We start from the raw sequence: 19612 nt of genomic DNA, 5'->3' as shown, positions 1-19612 counted from the left end.
TTTATTTAGGGACATGTAACCAGATGCAAACACAAAGTTACAATATAAATTATTAAAAGTCTATTGAGGGCTAACATGTCTTTGCCTTGTTGTCAATCCAGTCTTTAGTGATAAACAGCGCTTCAAGGAGAACTTGCACTGTGGGCGAGATCGTGAACTTGGTTTCAGCAGACACTCAGAAGCTCATGGACTTTGTGGTCTACTTCAACGCTGTCTGGCTGGCTCCAATTGAAATAGCTCTTTGTCTCTTCTTCCTCTGGCAGGTATGCTGACATGTACTGCACTCAAAATACAGCTCAGCCATGCTCAGCTACACTTTAACTAAAAAAACCTTGACACCATTTTATCCACTCTTTTGCTCAGCATCTTGGACCATCAGCTTTGGCGGGGATTGCAACTGTCATTCTCATTTTTCCGCTCAACGGATTCATTGCAAAGAAAAGGAGCAAGCTACAGGTAAAGAGCCGCAAGAGTAATCCTTCACAACTTTCACTCCAGCAGCACTGACATCTGGCGTGTTAGGTCCGGGATGCCACAGCTGGTTTAGATAGTGGCCGAGGAGCCGTGTGGGTGTTTGGCCTGCATGGTACATTCTCTCTTGTCCTTTTGATGTCTGCCCCATTTAAAATGTTTGAAAAACAATGAAAGGAAAGGGTGGGCAGTAGGAAGACATAATTTTTTAATTTCTTTGGAAAAACAACAGAGAGTTCTATAAATGTGGATGCCAGTTTAATCGAACTTGAGTCTTGAATGCAGTGACCGCATCCCTTTGTTGTTTCCTTGTTATAAAAATTACTAAAATGTAACAAGCTATAAATTCTGAATTAAAACAAGTTCTATGATGTCCAGGAAAACTACTACAAGTGGCATAATTGCAGACAAGCCCATGTTCACAAAGGAATGTATTTCATTTGGTATGGCAATTGACACTGTCCTAAAGTTGTAAACGTGGGATATTTTTTATTAATACACATCAAATGCTCTTTGTCTGGTCAACAGGAGATTCAAATGAAGTTTATGGATGGCCGCATCAGATTAATGAATGAGATTCTTAACGGAATAAAGATCTTGAAGTTCTACGCCTGGGAGAAGGCCTTCCTGGAGCAGGTTTTGGGTCAGAGAGAAAAAGAGCTGAAAGCCCTAAAGAAGTCTCAGATCCTCTATTCCATCTCCATCGCATCGTTCAACTCCTCTTCTTTCCTGGTGAGATCACTTAACTGCAAGACATACTTGCTGGCATAATGTTTTTAATGTTCACTCTATTTATTAGCGCGTTAGCATGTGCCTTTTGCTAATTCGCAGATCTAAATGGAAATGTTAAACCTATTTCTCCAACATTTTTGAAACTTTAACTCAATGGTAGAACTCATTAAAGAGTTTAGGCATCAACAGAATTTGAAAGGTGATCATTGACTGTTTGTACCAATATGTGGCAACAGTGTGAAAGAGATAAGACAGAAAACTACAAATGGAAACGGGATCACCAACATCATTACGGTTTTTCTACTGAATACGACACATGTCTGTTTTGACCTCAATCTAGTTGTTTAGAGAAATTTGTCTAATTCGTCTGCTGAACCAATTTAGAGATAAGAGTATGAAATTACATACTTCTAACCAGTTTTCTAAGACTTCAGTGGGAATAAATGGGCTTTGGGCTGAGTGCCACAGACAGGGCGGGGAAGTATGATAGTTTTCAGAGACAGACTAATGCATTGGTGATGGGTTTAGAAAAACACTACTCATCCTTTCAAGAGCTTGTTCAATATCACCATTGACACAATCTTTGCCTTTTAAGTTAACATTTAGTCTCCTTTTCCCCCCCAAGATTGCTTTTGCCATGTTTGGCGTCTACGTGACGCTCGATGACAGGAACGTTCTGGATGCACAGAAAGTTTTTGTCTCAATGGCGCTGATCAACATCCTGAAGACCCCACTAAGTCAACTTCCATTTGCAATAAGCACAACTATGCAGGTAGGTGACATTTGACTTATATACTGCTTAGAGTGGATTTCTCCATCGTTGGTGCCAGTTGGAGTGTGTACTCATGGTCATATATGGCTATAGGTCAGTTTACTAACCACTGACTCTGTTTCAGGCTATGGTTTCACTAAGACGACTGGGAAAATACCTGTGCTCGGAGGAACTGAAAGTGGACAATGTCTCAAAGGCACCATTGAGTTCTGGTAAGGGCCCCACCCATGTATAAACTATTATATAGAATAAATAAACTACTATCCTGCACATTCAGATTCAACAATTTCCATAATGTGTTACATACTGCATACGGCGTGAAATCATAGGCTGTCATAATCAATATACTGTACGCTGCCCACAAGATTTGTTGTTTATATCTGTGGAGTACCACAGCCTTGTATGGATCATGTGCACTGTCACTTCCTGGGTCTCAGGCTGACTGGTAGACAGGGTAATTATAGGATGTTTCCATTTAGTGGTTGAACGTAAATCACAGCATGAATTCAGACATACGTATGAATCATAGAGGAATAAAAAAAATACTGCACTCTTCTGTCTGTAATCTGTCAACACTTCCTAAGACAGCTTGTGAAAAAGCAACAGCTCTGTAATTTGTGTGATTAAGCAAATTCACTTGTAATTACGCCCAGGCTGCAAACTGACGACTAACTTCAAGGGGGAATTTTGTTTGTTTGTCGCTCAGGTGGACCGAACATGTGCTGTCTTCATTTTCTATTGAAGGTTTCGTTCATTATACTCCACTTTTCTTTTCTGTTTAGATGGAGAGGACGTGGCAATCGAAAACGGCACTTTCAGCTGGTCTGCAGAGGGCCCTCCATGTCTTAAAAGGTATGAGCATGGAAACAGTAAGAATTAAAAGAATACAATACTGGGCCCGGGTTCACATTCGGCCTGTGGCTCCTTTCCCGAATGTCGATCCCAACTCTCTCTCTCCCTGACCACCACCTCCACTGTCCACCCTCTTTAATTAAGACAAACAAGCCCCAAATAAATCTTTAAAAAAAAAAAAAAAAGAATACAATACTCACAATTAAAAACAAGGGAAGACTTATAGGAAAATGTCCCTCTTTATTGACAGGATTAATGTCCACGTGCCACGAGGTTCCCTTGTTGCTGTGGTCGGCCATGTGGGCAGTGGAAAGTCCTCTTTGTTGTCGGCCATGCTCGGTGAAACAGAGAAAAGAAGTGGCCGTGTGGCTGTTAAGGTACTGAGCTTTTGTTCAACAAGTCAGTTCTATTCACAGTTTTGGGTTTCCTTGAATAAATACTGAATCTTTCTTCTGACACTTGTCTTCACAGGGCTCTGTTGCCTATGTGCCCCAGCAAGCCTGGATCCAGAATGCCACAGTCCAAGACAACGTTATATTTGGTCGTGATAAACTGAAGTCATGGTACAATAGAGTGCTGGAGGCCTGTGCCCTGATGCCTGATCTGGATATCCTACCAGCAGGAGATGCTACAGAAATTGGAGAGAAGGTATGGAAATGAATGAGAAGGGGAGTTAAGACAGTTTCCATGTCTCCAGATCATATTAGTGTAATCTAAACACAATTGTATGTCCATGCAGGGACTGAACCTCTCAGGTGGGCAGAAGCAGAGGGTGAGCCTGGCCAGGGCTGTCTATAGAAAGGCTGATGTATACCTCCTGGATGATCCGCTGTCTGCTGTTGATGCACATGTGGGTCAACACATCTTTGACAAAGTTATTGGACCAAAAGGAGTGCTCAGAGACAAGGTAATACATGTTAAAAAAAACACCTGCATAGTGTAGCTTAGTCTGTCCAATGTAGTTGCACAGAGACATAGTCTTACAACAACTAAACCACTAACAAGAATGTGACCTGCACTATTGTTATGATAATATGGAAACCGCAACTTAGCTGACAGTTTTGTTTTCAAAAAAGCCTCAATTTAGCGTTGGATTGTGCTTACATCCTATTTTTTTCTGACCTGTGTGGCTTGCTTTACAGACCCGCATCCTGGTGACCCATGGGATGAGCTTCCTGCCGCAAGCTGACCATATCCTGGTCCTGGTCGATGGAGAAATCACAGAGAGTGGCTCCTACCAGGAGCTCCTCAGCCGCCATGGCGCCTTTGCTGACTTCATCCACACTTTCGCCAACACTGAGCGAAAAGAGAGTGCCATACAAAGAGGTGACGATACATTTTTCAATTCAGTTTTTTTTTTTTTTTAAAAATCTAAAATGATACATGATAAATACATTTTAATAAATGCACAATCCATTTGTATTTGACATTAGTGTATTTGACATTTGAAAAAAGTCACAATTAATAAATACTGTCCTTTCTTTGCAGCTGGTTCCAGGCGGTCAAATGCTCGCCTTAGCATGGTCGACTTCATGCCATTCTCCAGAGACCTATCACAGGAGCAGCTCATTGGGTGTGTAAACAAACATTTACCGTAAATTCCGTACTATTGAGCGCACCTGGATATAAGCCGCACCGGCTAAAAATAAGTAAATAAATGTATTTGTACATATATAAGCCGCACTTGATTATAAGCCGCAGGTGTCCACGCTATAACAAGAGCTATTTACACAGACGTAGGCTACCGGTAACATCCGCAAATACTGTAGCGTCCGTACAGACGTTAAAGGACGAGAGCGTTCAAATAATAACTTTTAATAACCCGATCACTGTCGGCCGTGACCACGCCGTTTACAGCAGAGAGCAAAACCATAACTTGCCGTAACAATCCAACTCTCTCCCCCAGCGTTCTCTCATACAGCCACTCAACACGTTCTCGCTGGTGCATTCACTGACTCTCCACATAATCGGAATTATGAACACATTATCAACTACTGACTTTACAACATGAACCTTTACAATACGAAGCCTAGCCGACGGTGTCTGTAACACGGCTGATGAAAAAGATGACCGTAATATATTTCACAAGAAAAAGTCCATCCATTCACTGCCTCAGAATGACTTCATTACTCACTTCCTCAGTCTCTGTTGTCGCTGTCAGTGTCATCTTAACGTGCAGCAGCTCTGTTAGCTTCTTTGACAGCCAGGTCGATCGCCTTTAACTTGAAAGCTGCATCATATGTATTTCTCCGTGTGTTTTCCATCATGAGGGTGCGTGCATGAAGCGCAAAATGACTGATATTAAGATCCGACGTGACGAAGTCAAATGTTTTTGCGGCAGAAGCTCATTGTCCCCCATAAAAAATCCATGCATTAGCCGCACCGGAGTAGAAGCCGCAGTGCTCGAAGTGTGAGAAAAAAGTAGCGGCTTATAGTCCGGAATTTACGGTAAATTGTGAAACTTCAAAAAACAGTTTGGAAGCATATTTTTTACACAACTGACCTCTGGTGTCTCTTCTGCCTCCAGAGGTGACACCACTAATACCAACCTGCAAAATATGGAGCCTGTGTCTGAAACAGACCAGGAGCAGGTACCAGAGGACCTGGGCAAACTGACTGTGGTTGACAAGGCTCGCACTGGAAGGGTGAGTCCAAAACTGCCTTTGACTTCTCCTCACCTCTAATGTTGTAAAAATGTGCTTTAAAGCCAAACCTTTGATTATCAGACTACTTTTAGTGGAAGGGGAAGCTTGTTGTAGTAAACCCACAGAGAATAAGCTTCCCTTAGTTTGGAATGACTTTTTTTTTTATTTTATTTTTTTACATCCTTTAATTTTCCGTAACTTTTTATGTATTCTCTGCTCTTATAGCAATAGCTTCTGACTTAGTAGGTAGCTGAGTTCAGTGAGAAAAGTTCTGCTCTCTACAATCACTGCACATAACCAAACAACAGACAGGCTTGTTGGAACTTCCTTTCACAGAAACACTGCTTTAGATTGGCTTGATTCCTAAACCCGATTCTTCTTTGTAGCAACTTTGTCAGAGCCCTTAAATGTGTCTTCAGGTTGCTTCTGCTGCCTCCCAGAGGCCAAAACAATCAGTTATTATCGGTTTAATGTGAAAAGAACATTAAATTTCAGATTTAAAGAAAATAACAAAAATAAACCAAGGGCGCCAGATAACCTACTAGTTATATGCACCTGCACCCCATGTCGGAGGCGTCCTTGTCTTAGTGGCCCTGGGTTTGAATTTGACCTCGGCCCTTCTGCAGGTCGCTCTTTCCTTCCAACATTTCCTGTCTCCCTTTAGCGGTCCTATCCAATAAAACGGGACAAACAAATGAACTAATGAATTACATTCCTTGATATTAAACTGAACTTTTTGCAATCTTTTACTACAGGTTAGGTTGGAGATGTACAAGAAGTACTTCAAGACCATCGGCCTGGCCATCATCATTCCCATCGTCTTCCTGTACGCTTTTCAGCAGGGCGCCTCACTGGCCTACAACTACTGGCTCAGCATGTGGGCTGACGATCCTGTTGTTAATGGCACTCAGATTGATACAGACCTGAAACTGACTGTTTTTGGAGCACTGGGCTTTGTACAAGGTTAGTAAGCATCATATTTATAACATGAACTCTATCTGACTGTTATGTTTCTAGGTGTTTTTTTTTACTTGTGCTAAATAGAAAAATGTGATTTGTCGCTCCCCTGTCTTCAGGTATCGCCATCTTTGGTACAACTGTCGCCATCTCAATCTGCGGCATCATCGCCTCTCGCCACTTGCACATGGACCTGCTGAACAACGTGCTGCACTCTCCGATGTCTTTCTTTGAGTGCACGCCCAGCGGCAACCTGCTCAACCGCTTTGCCAAAGAGATTGACGCCATTGACTGCATGGTCCCCGATGGTTTGAAGATGATGCTGAGCTACGTTTTTAAACTTATGGAGGTCTGCATCATCGTGCTGATGGCTACACCTTTTGCTGCAGTGGTCATCCTGCCTCTGGCCTTCCTTTACGCCTTTGTCCAGGTACATTTTCTGCAATTTGCAAAATCCGTACTTGTAACTTTGATCCTCAAGTTTTCTGTGAGAGCTTCAAGTTGAAGGTGGCTGAGAAAGAGCCGTTATCCATTACAGTGTGTTATTGGAAAGGTCCAGCCTCCAAAACCAAACCTGCTGATTTTGCTGTTTGCTTGTGTTTTGTTCCCCACCTGCTGACATAGATGTTACTCACATTCACTATGAATTATGGGAAAATCCTTCAAATTAAAGCTGCTGTTTTACTTTTCCACTGCGGGCTACAGAGCTTCTATGTTGCCACATCCTGTCAGCTGCGGAGGCTGGAAGCTGTGAGCCGCTCACCAATCTACACTCACTTCAACGAGACGGTGCAGGGCGCCAGCGTCATCAGGGCCTTTGGCGAGCAGTCCAGGTTCATTCTGCAGGCCAATAAGAGGGTTGACTTCAATCAGACATCCTACTTCCCTCGATTTGTGGCGACTCGGTGAGATGATATATGATCATTATGTATATTTATACATTCATTTGCTGAGTTAGAATTCAGGAAGGATGGAGTTGATTTATACCACCAAGAGTTACACTCATTGCTTTATGATACATGTTAAAAAAACGTTGGCTTTGGTAATGGGGAAACATTCAGGAACTCTTCAGCATACAGCTAAATTAATGTTACATCCATAGGTGGCTGGCTGTGAACCTGGAGTTTGTTGGTAATGGTGTGGTCTTAGCGGCTGCTATTCTCTCAGTGATGGGAAGAAGCACCCTGAGCCCAGGCATCGTCGGTTTGGCTGTGTCACACTCCCTCCAGGTAAGAGGCTCTGCCAACAAATACACACACACACACACACACAGGCGCACATTCTCACTCAGTTAACCTTGAGGTGTTCCAGTATAGGGCTTAAAAAACGTCATATACAATACTCAAGGCATTTAAAAGGTTAACAAGAGGAAACTTAAATGCATTGCCTCGATCCATCTTTGAAATGGATTCGATTAATTGTCGGGTAAAGAAAAGGATTTGCGGTCTTAAGTCTTGTTCATTGAAAATTGCAGGTGACTGGAATCCTGAGCTGGATTGTGAGATCGTGGACTGATGTAGAAAACAACATTGTTTCTGTGGAGAGAGTCAACGAGTATGCTGATACTGCTAAGGAGGTCAGTGTTCCCAAAAATAAACATGTTCAAAAAATGCTCTGCATCAGTAACAAATCGCTGCAGTGTTCTCGGGATCCAACTCTGAAAAACAAGAGGGCCTTTGTTGTTCTTGACTCACTCTTTGTAACTTTCTCGTTCAGGCCAGTTGGAGTATAGAGGGCAGCTCCTTACCCTCCGCCTGGCCCCAAAGAGGCACTCTAGAGTTCCAGGACTATGGGCTGCAGTATCGGAAAGGCCTCGAGTTGGCTCTGAAGGGAATTAGCTTACAGATTCATGAAAGAGAGAGAGTGAGTCTACAGCCTTAGCTGTTTGCAGTATTAACCCATCTTCATCCTGTATTGAATAAAAGCAGAATTGTTGTCATGGACAATTTTTAACTTATGACTTCTTTCTAAGGTTGGAATTGTTGGTAGAACTGGAGCAGGAAAGTCCTCACTTGCCCTGGGAATCTTCAGGATCTTAGAGGCAGCAAAGGGAAAGATCTTTATCGATGGAGTCAACATCGCAGAAATTGGACTCCATGACCTCAGATCTCGCATTACAATCATCCCTCAGGTACGACAGTAATAATAACAGAATTCAAGCCATGGTTTTCAAAACATAAATGTTTTTTATTAGTTCTTCTCGATATCCAATATCAAATGAGTCACTGTAAAATTATGATACTGTTTACAATCTCAGCAGTTTTGTATTTAAAAAAAAGCATCTGCTGTTCTCTTCCAGGACCCCGTTCTGTTCTCAGGCTCCCTCCGCATGAATCTTGACCCCTTTGACACCTACACTGATGAGGAGGTGTGGCGTTCACTGGAGCTCGCTCATCTCAAAAACTTTGTGTCCAATCTTCCTGACAAACTGAACCACGAATGCTCAGAGGGAGGAGAAAACCTCAGGTACGCAAGTACACTGATATGATGAATTGCAATGCAGATACACTGTAAACCGCTCACCATTGTTACGCCTGCATAAATATTATGACAGGCAATCTACAGGCGGTGGTAACTTTTGATTGTATCCCTTTCTCTCCAACTCTTTGTCTGAGTAGTCTGGGTCAACGACAGCTGGTGTGCCTGGCAAGGGCCTTACTGAGGAAAACCAAGATCCTGGTTTTGGATGAGGCAACAGCTGCTGTCGACCTGGAGACAGACACACTCATTCAGTCAACAATTCGCACACAGTTTGAGGACTGCACCGTCCTGACCATTGCTCACCGCCTTAACACCATCATGGACTACACCAGGTACATACCAGTCCCCTAGCAACTAACAAAAAAAGTACAATTTAAATAGATAGTCATCTTATTCTTCGAGTAAAGTAACAAATGTACTGTATAATGACTACTGCCTCTGAAATGTGAGAGGCAGTAGTCATTTCTAAAGGAAGGTGTTTATACTAAATTTAACAGAATGCAAATCAAATGCAAAGTTAAAGGCCAGGACGCTCCAGAACCAGCAGTTTCATTTCAAACTTTTAAAAAAGGTTTGATCAATTGTGATGAGAAATGCTGGATCTAAAACCCATCCTCTTTTTTGCTTCCCACCAGAGTGATCGTCATGGACAAAGGCCACATTTCTGAAATGGACTCCCCAGCCAACCTCATTACACAGAGGGGACAGTTCTATCGGATGTGCCGGGAAGCTGGGCTGGTCTAGGTCACCTTTGTGCTTCTTACCTTGGAGCTGGTGTTGCTATACATATGGCACCTTATTTGTGTGGCTTTAGAACACACGTTAAATCTCGCCATTCAAAGCTTTGTGGCAGCTCAAACGCCTCTCCGTGAGGGCATTGTCAAAGAATCTACAGAGCAGCTGCACATTGCAGCCCCTTTTCGTTGGTTTTCAACACACAGATATGCTGTTTTTAACCTCAGATTATGAAGATTCAAAAGAAAGCCACAGTGGACAGTTGAGAATCTTAAAACGTTAACGATTGTATATAGAGCAGTTGAGTCCATTTATTTCATGAAAGGATTTAGCCAGGAGCTGGAATGAAATAATGCCACACATTTTAAAGATGTTCATTCTCTTTTTGAATGGGAGCTATATTATTTTTGTAGTTTTTGTAAGTTTTTGAAGCACATGACATATTTTTGATGTTGTCTCAGGCTTTACAGTGATGTTTACTCTTATTTTTAGCCTTGTATACCAAAGAAAAAAAAAGAAAAAAAAACGGGCAATTTATTAATTGTAAATCGATTTAAATTTGTTTTGTCTTCTTGTCCCAGAAACTGGGACAAAATATAGTCTGACACACTAACCTTTAAAAGGTTCACCCTGGAAAACACAGGGGAAGAGGTTTTGGAGGGAGCCAATATGAAGTTTTCATAAGTCAGGGAACGGTGAAGTGAGCCAAGACACTAGCAGCTGTCCAACTATGTTGTGGCTGTTGTTTATTTCTGTCAAAGTCAATGAAAAAGTCAATGGAGACCTTGCTGGTTAGATTTAACCTGACACCGGTAGTGAAAGCCACAATGAATGAAGAGAATGCATCTTCAAAACAATGGAGATAAATCTCTCAGTGATTGTGTCTCGGGCTCCACCGCACAGCTCAGACCATACACACATAAGGAGATTAAAAAAAAAAAAAGATTTTTTTTTTTTTTGGTGCTGACATAACAGACTGTAAATAGTCCACAATGAACTTTACTCTCAATTCGAAGGAAGAACCCAATGAACTTTCAAAGAGAAGCGGCATTTCCTGTTTTTTGTCTTACTGGTTTAGACAATATATTCAAAGAAAAACCTGAAATTTTATTTATGTTATGTGACAAAATGTGTCCTTAGAAAAAAAAAGGGATTGTTTTATATTTATACTTTTTATAAGAAACTTGTTCATTTTTCATTGACCATTTATTATTGATGTACTGTCTTGATACATTCCTCATGCTGGATAATAAAATTCACCAGAATCTACTGTGTTATGTTTTAATTTAGGTCATTTTAGGCTTTTAGCTGCTGACGCTGGCAGTCCCTCCATTTTGGTTCTCCTAGATCTTAGTGCAGCTTTCGATACAGTTGATCACAGCATCCTCTTGTCCTGTTTAGAGCAATGGGTGGACATCAGTGGCACTCCCCTTTAATGGTTTAAATCATACCTGATGGACAGGACGTTCTCTGTTGGGATAGCTGAGTCGAGGTCTTCCACCTCTAGGCTGTATTGTGGCATTCCTCAGGGTTCAGTCCTTGGCCCAATTCTTTTTACTATTTACATGCTACCACTAGGACATCTCATGCGAGCACACAACGTCAGTTTTCATTTTTATGCAGACGACACCCAGATTTATCTCAGCTGCAACCCCAATAACCTCAATGAAGTGTCTTTGCTTACGAATTGTGTGGGGACGTTCATAAATGAACTCACGAGCAGACTAGGTCCATTCCCCCTTCTCATTACTCACCAGTGCAGGAATCTGTTTTATTTGATCAAAATCTTACTTTGAGCAGCCATATCAAATCAGTCATACAGTCATGCTTCTGACAACTTGGAAAAAAATTCAAAAATTAAGTCATTTCTGTCAATGATTTTCTACAAATGTGAGGCCTTAAGTGACACGCACACTCGAGCTGTATTTCCACCCTGCAGCAAAAAAATCTCTCTGCTCCTTACAGCTATTACAAAATGCTGCAGCCAGGATTTTAACAGGCACCAAGAGACACAAACACATCACACCCATCCTTGCATCGGCTCATCCAGGGCACTGAACACCGGTTTTAGAGTTGATTTTAAAATTGTACTTATTACTTTTAAAGCTCAGAACGGTTTTATTTCTGATATTTTAAGTCCTCATGTGCTCATCATCACAGACTTTGAGGTCCGCTAATGCTGCTCTCTTAGAAGTTCCAAAATCCAAGTTAAAAAACAAGGGTGACAGAGCGTTTGCCTCTAGGGCCCCCGGACTCTGGAACAACCTTCCAGAGGAGATTAGAATGGCAAACCCTGTTTTATTATTTAAGTCACTTCTTAAGACACATTTTTATAGACCAGCCTTCCCATGATCCTCTGTTTTATTCAACCACTCCATCTGGTTTTATTATTTTTGTTTTATTCTTCCACTCCATCTGTTTTTATTGTTATATTATTTTGTTTTATTTATTTTGTCATCAACCATCAGGAAAAAGTCCAACTTGAGTCTTAGAAAAGCACAGCACCATTTGAGAATGGATTTTTTAAAATCTTTTTTTTTATTATTATTATTTTTTACAAAAGATAGCAGTTATGCACTATATCAAGAAAAAAATAATGGTAAAAAAACCAACAACAACAACAACAAAATGTGGCAAGGTGATTTACTATAACTCATATATATTCGTTTTGAATGCCTCTTTTTATTAAGGACAAGCTGATTGTCAAGAAGGTGATTGTTACTGTAACTTCTGATTGTCAGAATATGCATTTCAGAGCTTTGGATGTAAAAGTTTAGGTCTCGTGAAACTGTCAATTGTAATTCCACAATTCAGTCACTAGATGGCAGAAGTCTACAACATGATCAGTCAGACTGTCGTTTGTTTACACTTGTTGCAATGGCGACTATCACAGAACTGAAGTGTGGTAAGAGCTCGCTACACATTGTAAATGTGGCTCCATAGTCTTTAATAATATATATATTATATTTATATATAAAAGGGCATGACCGATAGATCAGTTTAGTGACTATAGATATCTATGGTAGTGACCACGTTAATCCGATTGTGAGGCTGGTTAGCTAAGGTAGCGTTATTTTACAATAACATATCTTTGTGTGTTGGCGATGCTGCATGTCTTCGTTCAGAAATATTATCGTAAGAAATAACAGACTATCTCGGTGTTAACTTCTGCAGAAATTGTCAATACCTTTTACTTTCCAGAAACAATGTGAGGTTTTACTCTTTTAACTTCTTTTAAAATATGTGTATTTACAGAGTGGTTAGCATGCTAGGGGGTTAAATTGGCTAGTTTATGTTTTTTTAACATTAGACCGAATTTGTTATTAAGTAAATGGTCCCAATTCAATGTACAATGTTGGTGTTTAATAAGTGGCATAACAAGTAGCCTATCCAGATTATAAGTGTGATATTATTTAGAGTCCAGGATGAAGGGAAGCCTACCTTTGAATAAATTAGCTTAAAACTATTGATAAAGGAATTCAATTCAATTTTACTGCACATTTCATAAACGTATACTCAATACGCTATACAGAAGAGTAAAGTTAAACAAACACAATACAAACTCATTTAAAGTGGAAAAAAAATCTATTCAAGAACTGACTTTGAAATAAAACACATTTGTTAAAGCAGGATGCACCATTCCATACAACACACAACTTCATACACCTGTTCCTATAGTGCACACAGGGACCATACACTAACCACACACGTACCAAGATAAAAGAAGAAAAAAAAGCAATCAAGGGCACAAGAGAAAAGCAATATTTTAAGGCTGAAAATTGAAAAATCTGAAAGAAAAAAAAAGCTGAAAAATCCATTGTTTCTACAGTTTTCAGGTCAGCGGGTAGTTTGTTCGATCTACAGATGAATCAATGGACTTTGTCTGTTTTGGTAAACGAAAAAGCAAAGCTGGAAGAGTCAGTTCACAAAATCCATTGACAAACTTAATACCTTTCTCCTTTCTGATCCACTACTGTAGCTGTGCGGGAAACGTTGGAGTCCCGGGGTGTGCTGGGCCAGCTCAAGGCTCGTATCCGGGCAGAGGTGTTCAGCGCCCTGGATGACAAGCGTGAACCTCGTCCGCCGCTGTCCCATGAAAACCTGCTCATCAACGAGCTCATCCGGGAGTACCTGGAGTTCAACACGTACAGATACACTGCATCTGTGCTGACGGCGGGTGGGTGAACACAAACATGCACAAACTTTATTTTCACCAACTAGTAGGAACACGACCACCGATTCATCATTGCACCAATGCATCCTTGTTTACTGACCCTTTAGTGTCACATAACTGGCATTACTGGTTCACTGTATTGAGTACTGTATTAGTATGTCCTTTAAATGCTTTTAGTTGCTGCTGAAACAGAAGTATTAAACTCTTGTTTTGGAAACGAAGCCAATTTATATTATTTAAAAACTCACATTTGTTTACTTTCCCAGAGTCAGGCCAACCTGAAATTCCCCTGGACAGACAGTTCCTGGCAAATGAGTTAAAAGTCACTGAAGATACAAGTTCCAAGTCTGTGTAAGTACACTACAGTAGACTATCCAACACAGTTGACAGAGAAAGACTTGAGCTATCTGGTTACAATGGCCTCTGGGAGAATATTTTATAGTGTGAATCACTACTGTTGTTGAGGATGTATGTGTTATAGAAGAATATTTTCAATAGTGCTTGTTTTCCTATTCTATCATCATTGAACGATAAAAGAAAACTGTAAAACACATGATTAAAAAATGAAATGCTGGTTAGCCGTTTAAATATATATATTTTTTTAAACAGTGCAGGCTTTACTAGCTGTGTATGGTTCTCATCCAATAACTTTTCATTTAACCTCACTTTGCACTTTGGAGGGAAAAAGTGAGACAGAATAAAAAGTCTTTCCTCTTTCAAATTTGACTTTCAGACCTCTTCTCTATGGCTTAATGTCGCACTTTGTGAACGGCAATGACAAAGGTGGAAAAGTGTTTTTGCGGGGAGGCTCTCTGCCGGCTGCTGCTCCAGCAAGCGACACAGTACCCGGACCTGATGCCTGAAGTGAAAACAAGGAGTCAGAGACGCTCTTACATCCTATTAGTTGACCTGAAGTTTTGCAGCTTCCTGTTGGATGAAACTGACATTTTCCAGTTTTTGTCATTCCATGATAAAAAATTAACAAAACGATTCTTTCCTTTGTGTTCTCAGTGGCCAATGACGCTAGATGACATTTTGATCATTACTTTTTATTTTTTGCTATTACAACTGATTTTGCATCAGTCATGGTGACATTTCCTGCAGTTATTCTCTCAATAATTTCGGCACAAAGTTGAGATACCATGACTTCATCTAGGCCCGGTTTAATACGTTTGTATGATTTTTTACCTGTTATGAAATGAATGTTTTATATTTATAAACTACATAGAATAAAACCATGTATTGAAGTTTGTTTTATTTACTACCACTTGATGGCAGTCTTAGGTTATCAGGGACAGAATGTGTGGCGATGCTGTAACTTTTGCTCCTCATTTTCTTATCAACATCAAACAAGATACATATAATGGGGAATTTTATAGCTTACATATTCTGATTACATTGATCTTACTTATTATATTGTATTAGCTCAACAATTTAAAAATATAAAGTTAAATTGTAAGACTATTGTAAACTTAAAAGGAAATTCTCTTATCAAAACTGTAATTGCTGGTACATTGCACCCTTGAACAGTTTCTTCATGTTGCTTTAAAAACAACCTGGAGAAAAAGTGCAAAACAACAATTTAATGTTCACTTACTTTCCTGTGATTGTTCATGGGTATTTTGGCACTCATTGTGTTGCTCCATCTCGCCGAACACACCCATACTGCCCCTGCACTATTTAATTTGAGTCGGTATAATACTGTTTGCTCCGAGCAATGCTGCCTAACCCTTGTTTGTCTGTATTAACACCTTATTACTGCTAAGATGTTTATCTTGGTCTTATATGCAGCGGCTGATAACTTCATGATTATTGTTTAGAAAAAATGACACAGACAAATTAGGTTTTTATGCACCAACTCTCCTGAAGTTTTGGAACCAGGACCCTGGAATCCTTAAAACCTCTGTGATAGTAACTTAAGGCCCCTATAACCCTTATATTAATCAGCACACTATGGCCATGAGACATCAGCTTTTTATTTTGTCTCCAAAAGATTGAATTTGTCAAAGAAACATACCATCAAAACCCCGTGCAGTACACACAAACAACAAGCTGCATTTCACTTCCTCTCACCATTTAAAGGAACTTGACTTTCTTATCTCACACAACTTCAAACCCTCAGTTCCTGGAACTGATGATCTATAGTCATTTGTTATTTGGCTGATGCTGAACTCAACAGTTGCACCACTTTCTGTTACAAAATCCATACATGGATAATTTTACGGATGAGAAGACATTTTATCCTGTCTCCTTTACGATGCGTCTATCCTGAGTGCTGAGCTGTAGAGCCTTGAATAAATGAGATCATAGTGCTCAAATTAGTTCTTGTAAGAATGAGGTCATAATACAGCACTGAGAGCATTTAGTTAACGGACTCATGGCCGTGTGAAAATGTCACATGACGTGACGTCACCATTTACCATCAATGCAGTTTGTACAGCATGTTTCTTATTCTCATTAGAAATAAAAATGTATAATATAATAAAGATGTGCTGAGAACAGAGTCAAAGAGGGTGTTATCGGGGACATTTGAAGTCCAACTTAAATCATTTCTTTGAACCTTTGTTTGCCCCTGCAGGCTGTGGCTCTGTGGTAAACAGTTCATAGGCAGCAGATAGGAGTGTTCTCTTGAAATGGCTATATAAGTAGAGGAAGTTGAACAATGGCATATGACTATTAAATTCTCAGAGATCTGCTGATAATAGGTAGCATTGCTCCTCTACTGAATAATATTAGTTGTGTGATAGAGACAGCTGTGTAAATAGTGTTAAATGCAGCAGTCTTTTGACTGCAGCAGAGTGGACTGGTGTTTGCCCCTGAGCTCAAATTAGAAACCAATTGCATTCCCCGAGAGTCAAACATATCCATAAACATATTTTCTCTCTGATACATAGCCATCTATGGACATGAGGTTGGAGAGAACATTAAACATGCTTTATGTTAGAGATGTTTGCTTTGAGGTTCATGTTTTAATTGTTTATTTATTTTTTGTGCTAAATGATGGAGCACAGTGCACATTTATGCTGACAACAGTTTGTGTGCAAAAATTCGAGTCATGCAACTGCGGACGTAATTTTCAGCTCAACAGAGGAGATTAAAATTGTATTGTGCTTTTTTTGAATCCTTTTTCTGCTATGTTTACCGTCCTCTCAGTTTTTTATGCATATACATTGCAACTGTCTCTTCTTCTCGTTGTCACTGCTGACTTTCTTTGTTGTTTTATTTGTTTAATTGAGGAGTCACATGAGACTATTCTCCATCTCAGACAACCCAGGGAGGATGAATGTGCTGGCTTCAGTTAAGTAAAGCCTCCTCTTGTCAGCACACAGTGCCCTCGTACTTCCACTGTAAGTTTTTTTCAGGCTCCACTCCTCCCTTCTCATGATATAAATCACTTTACATAACTTAATTTAAATAAAAAAAATAACTTCAATAAAAATACAGATCTGACCTTTTTGCTGGTGGCATCTGTTTGTATAAAGTAATGATCATGTTGGAAAAGCTTGAAAAGCAGCATTGAGTTCAATGCAATGATCATGTAAACGTGTGTATAAACTTATTTTATACTACAAGGAGAGGAAGGCGTATCATGTAGTCCAACAGCATGCTCTCTTAATGGCTCTGTGCACTGTCAATCGATAAGCTATAAAGCATTTTTCATAGCAAATTTCCTCATATAAAGAAACAACGTAATATGTTTGATCACTGCTATTGTTGCTGGACCATATTTAGTCACTGGGGCTGAGAAATGTTTGTCTGTGCTAGACTTTGAAAGTAACACAGAAAGCTCCCGAGATTCCATCCAGACCCCACTGTCCTTATATGGCACACACTGCAACCTCTCTATTCAGTGCTTTGTCTCCATCTCTCCTCCTCCTCTCATTCTTCATCCCTCCCTCTGCCTCGTCTCTCACCCAGACTCCCTGGGTTTTCAACCAGGGTTTCTTTATTAACACCACCCCTCCTCATTGATGTTGGCCAGAGAGAGCCCCCGGGTCCTTCATGTTGTTCTTGAGTTTGTCATCAGCTTTTACAACAGCCAACTGGATGCTAGCGTTTGCTTCTCGTGCACAAAACAGGCCCTGGCTGTCAACAGGAAGGTTGATTTATTGGAGCAAATGGATTGGTGTCCTTATATAGGAAGTTCCATTGGAAAGAAGCTGGAAACAGGGGGGATGCGAGAAAGGGATGGTGGAATGTGATGTGCGTAACGATAAGACATCTGTGGGATGTTCATACACACAAACACACGCACACAGACTCATATTGAATTATGTGTTTTGTGTTCTGGGGGAATCTCTCTGGAGCTGTTACAGCAAAGGGTGATTCCTGGGCTGGGGACACCTTATAAGGAGTGAGGGCAGATTGCATCATCTAAAAACCCTACAGGCTGCGGGATCAGAGAAGGTAGTTAGTTGTGATTCTATGTTATTATTGAGATGCCTGTTTAGTTTTATACCATTTTTATAACCTGGAACAATGTATACTGCACAGCAAAGAAGACCTGAAAATGACGCTGAAAATGCATTATGCATGAATTAGAGGCACATTTTTTTTTTTTAGAGGCAAGTTCTACAAAACGTCTTACTCAGCAGGGAGGGTGGCTTCCATCTCAAAGGAAAAAATAATCATAAAACCTTTTTGAAGTGGATTTTTTAAAATATCCCAGTACTGAAAGCACATGTAACTCATAATATTAGTCATCTTCCTATACAGTCTGGCCCCCAGTCAGTGACAACAGCCATATCTTGCTTTGATCTTGATTCAAAATGTACTCCGCAAGACATTTAAATAAAGTTCCAAAATAAAGTTACATTTAATGTGTGTATTTTTAAATACCAAAAATAACCAGCGAGAACACTGCAGCAAAATTAGCCTTACATATCTTATTAAACTTTATTGTGTAGATGCATTTGAACAAAGGAAATGGAAGATTAAGCTAATTGTATTTTGAATTCTTTACCCCTTTATTATACAATTAGCATTGACTATAAATTTATATTTCTTCCCACAACTTGGATGTGTACATCACATTTCTACACAAAATATTTGAGAGCTGGTTTGTCTGATCTCACTTATTGTTTGTCCAAATTACTTTTTTTTTTTACACTTTGTTTTTCTTTTTTTCTTTTCTTTTTACATTTTTGAAATGAACTAAATTAAACTGTTGAATTCTATGGCTATAGACATTTGCTGTGAGAATAATGTGTTCAATAGAATTGATGTAAGATTTTAACATTTTAATCAGCAGCATTATGTAACCATTAAACACCTTATCCCTTCAGTATCACAGTGCAAGCACTCTCTCCAGTTTTACCATCGTTCAGTAGTGAAATACGGGAAGTGGTGCAGCAGTTAAGCTCTGTAAAAGGTTTCTTGAGCTAATGCAAACTAGATTGTTCAAAAGTGTTTTTGCTGCCTGGTTGATGATGTCCTAGAGACTGTAAATACATTCTTATGCCCTGGAATCTTTCTGACATCTCTTAAATGTGCATTCATCCATACAAATAATCTGTTAGCTGTCTTTCAGTCTGGTTTCAGAATTTATCATAGTACAGAACCTGCTCTGGTCAGAGTCATAAATGAGCTTAAAATTACTACTACTACTTCCAATAGGCAGCTGACAATGTCTGCAATCCACATTCAATACAGAATTCCTTAAGGTCAATTCTTGGTCCTCTGAATTTCATTTCATATATGAATCCACTTGGGCCTATTATTCAGCAATTTCCTAATATTCCTCAGCTACTGTATATCAACCAATCAATTAATCTTTACTTGTATAGTGCCATT

General features: G+C 39.9%; 2 protein-coding genes across 3 annotated transcripts in view; both read left to right on the top strand.

The window, feature by feature from the left end:
• The window catches only part of abcc6a (ATP-binding cassette, sub-family C (CFTR/MRP), member 6a), a 48435-nt gene extending 37457 nt beyond the window's left edge, over positions 1-10978 (top strand). For both annotated transcript variants that reach the window (XM_079336966.1, XM_079336965.1), the window contains exons 10-31: positions 102-263; positions 364-456; positions 1000-1203; positions 1829-1975; positions 2100-2187; positions 2758-2827; positions 3078-3204; positions 3299-3475; positions 3567-3734; positions 3970-4153; positions 4316-4400; positions 5355-5472; positions 6228-6435; positions 6549-6859; positions 7135-7334; positions 7532-7658; positions 7904-8005; positions 8146-8292; positions 8402-8560; positions 8729-8895; positions 9048-9242; positions 9546-10978. In XM_079336966.1, coding sequence (XP_079193092.1) covers positions 102-263; positions 364-456; positions 1000-1203; positions 1829-1975; positions 2100-2187; positions 2758-2827; positions 3078-3204; positions 3299-3475; positions 3567-3734; positions 3970-4153; positions 4316-4400; positions 5355-5472; positions 6228-6435; positions 6549-6859; positions 7135-7334; positions 7532-7658; positions 7904-8005; positions 8146-8292; positions 8402-8560; positions 8729-8895; positions 9048-9242; positions 9546-9654 — 3348 coding nt within the window. In that variant the 3' untranslated portion in view covers positions 9655-10978. The remainder of the gene's footprint in view (positions 1-101; positions 264-363; positions 457-999; positions 1204-1828; positions 1976-2099; positions 2188-2757; positions 2828-3077; positions 3205-3298; positions 3476-3566; positions 3735-3969; positions 4154-4315; positions 4401-5354; positions 5473-6227; positions 6436-6548; positions 6860-7134; positions 7335-7531; positions 7659-7903; positions 8006-8145; positions 8293-8401; positions 8561-8728; positions 8896-9047; positions 9243-9545) is intronic.
• A 1468-nt stretch (positions 10979-12446) lies between these two features.
• Positions 12447-15066, top strand: cep20 (centrosomal protein 20). The gene is made up of 4 exons (XM_079372028.1): positions 12447-12550; positions 13625-13822; positions 14086-14170; positions 14553-15066. The coding sequence occupies exons 1-4, from the start codon at positions 12523-12525 to the stop codon at positions 14680-14682; spliced, it is 441 nt and encodes a 146-aa protein (XP_079228154.1). The 5' UTR covers positions 12447-12522; the 3' UTR covers positions 14683-15066.
• The last annotated feature ends 4546 nt before the right edge of the window (positions 15067-19612 follow it).

This window comes from Symphodus melops (genome assembly GCF_947650265.1).
Source record: "Symphodus melops genome assembly, chromosome: 2".
NCBI classification, from domain to species: Eukaryota; Metazoa; Chordata; class Actinopteri; order Labriformes; family Labridae; genus Symphodus; species Symphodus melops.
Note: the sequence above shows the minus strand (reverse complement) of the source record. Positions and strands in the feature narration are given on the sequence as shown.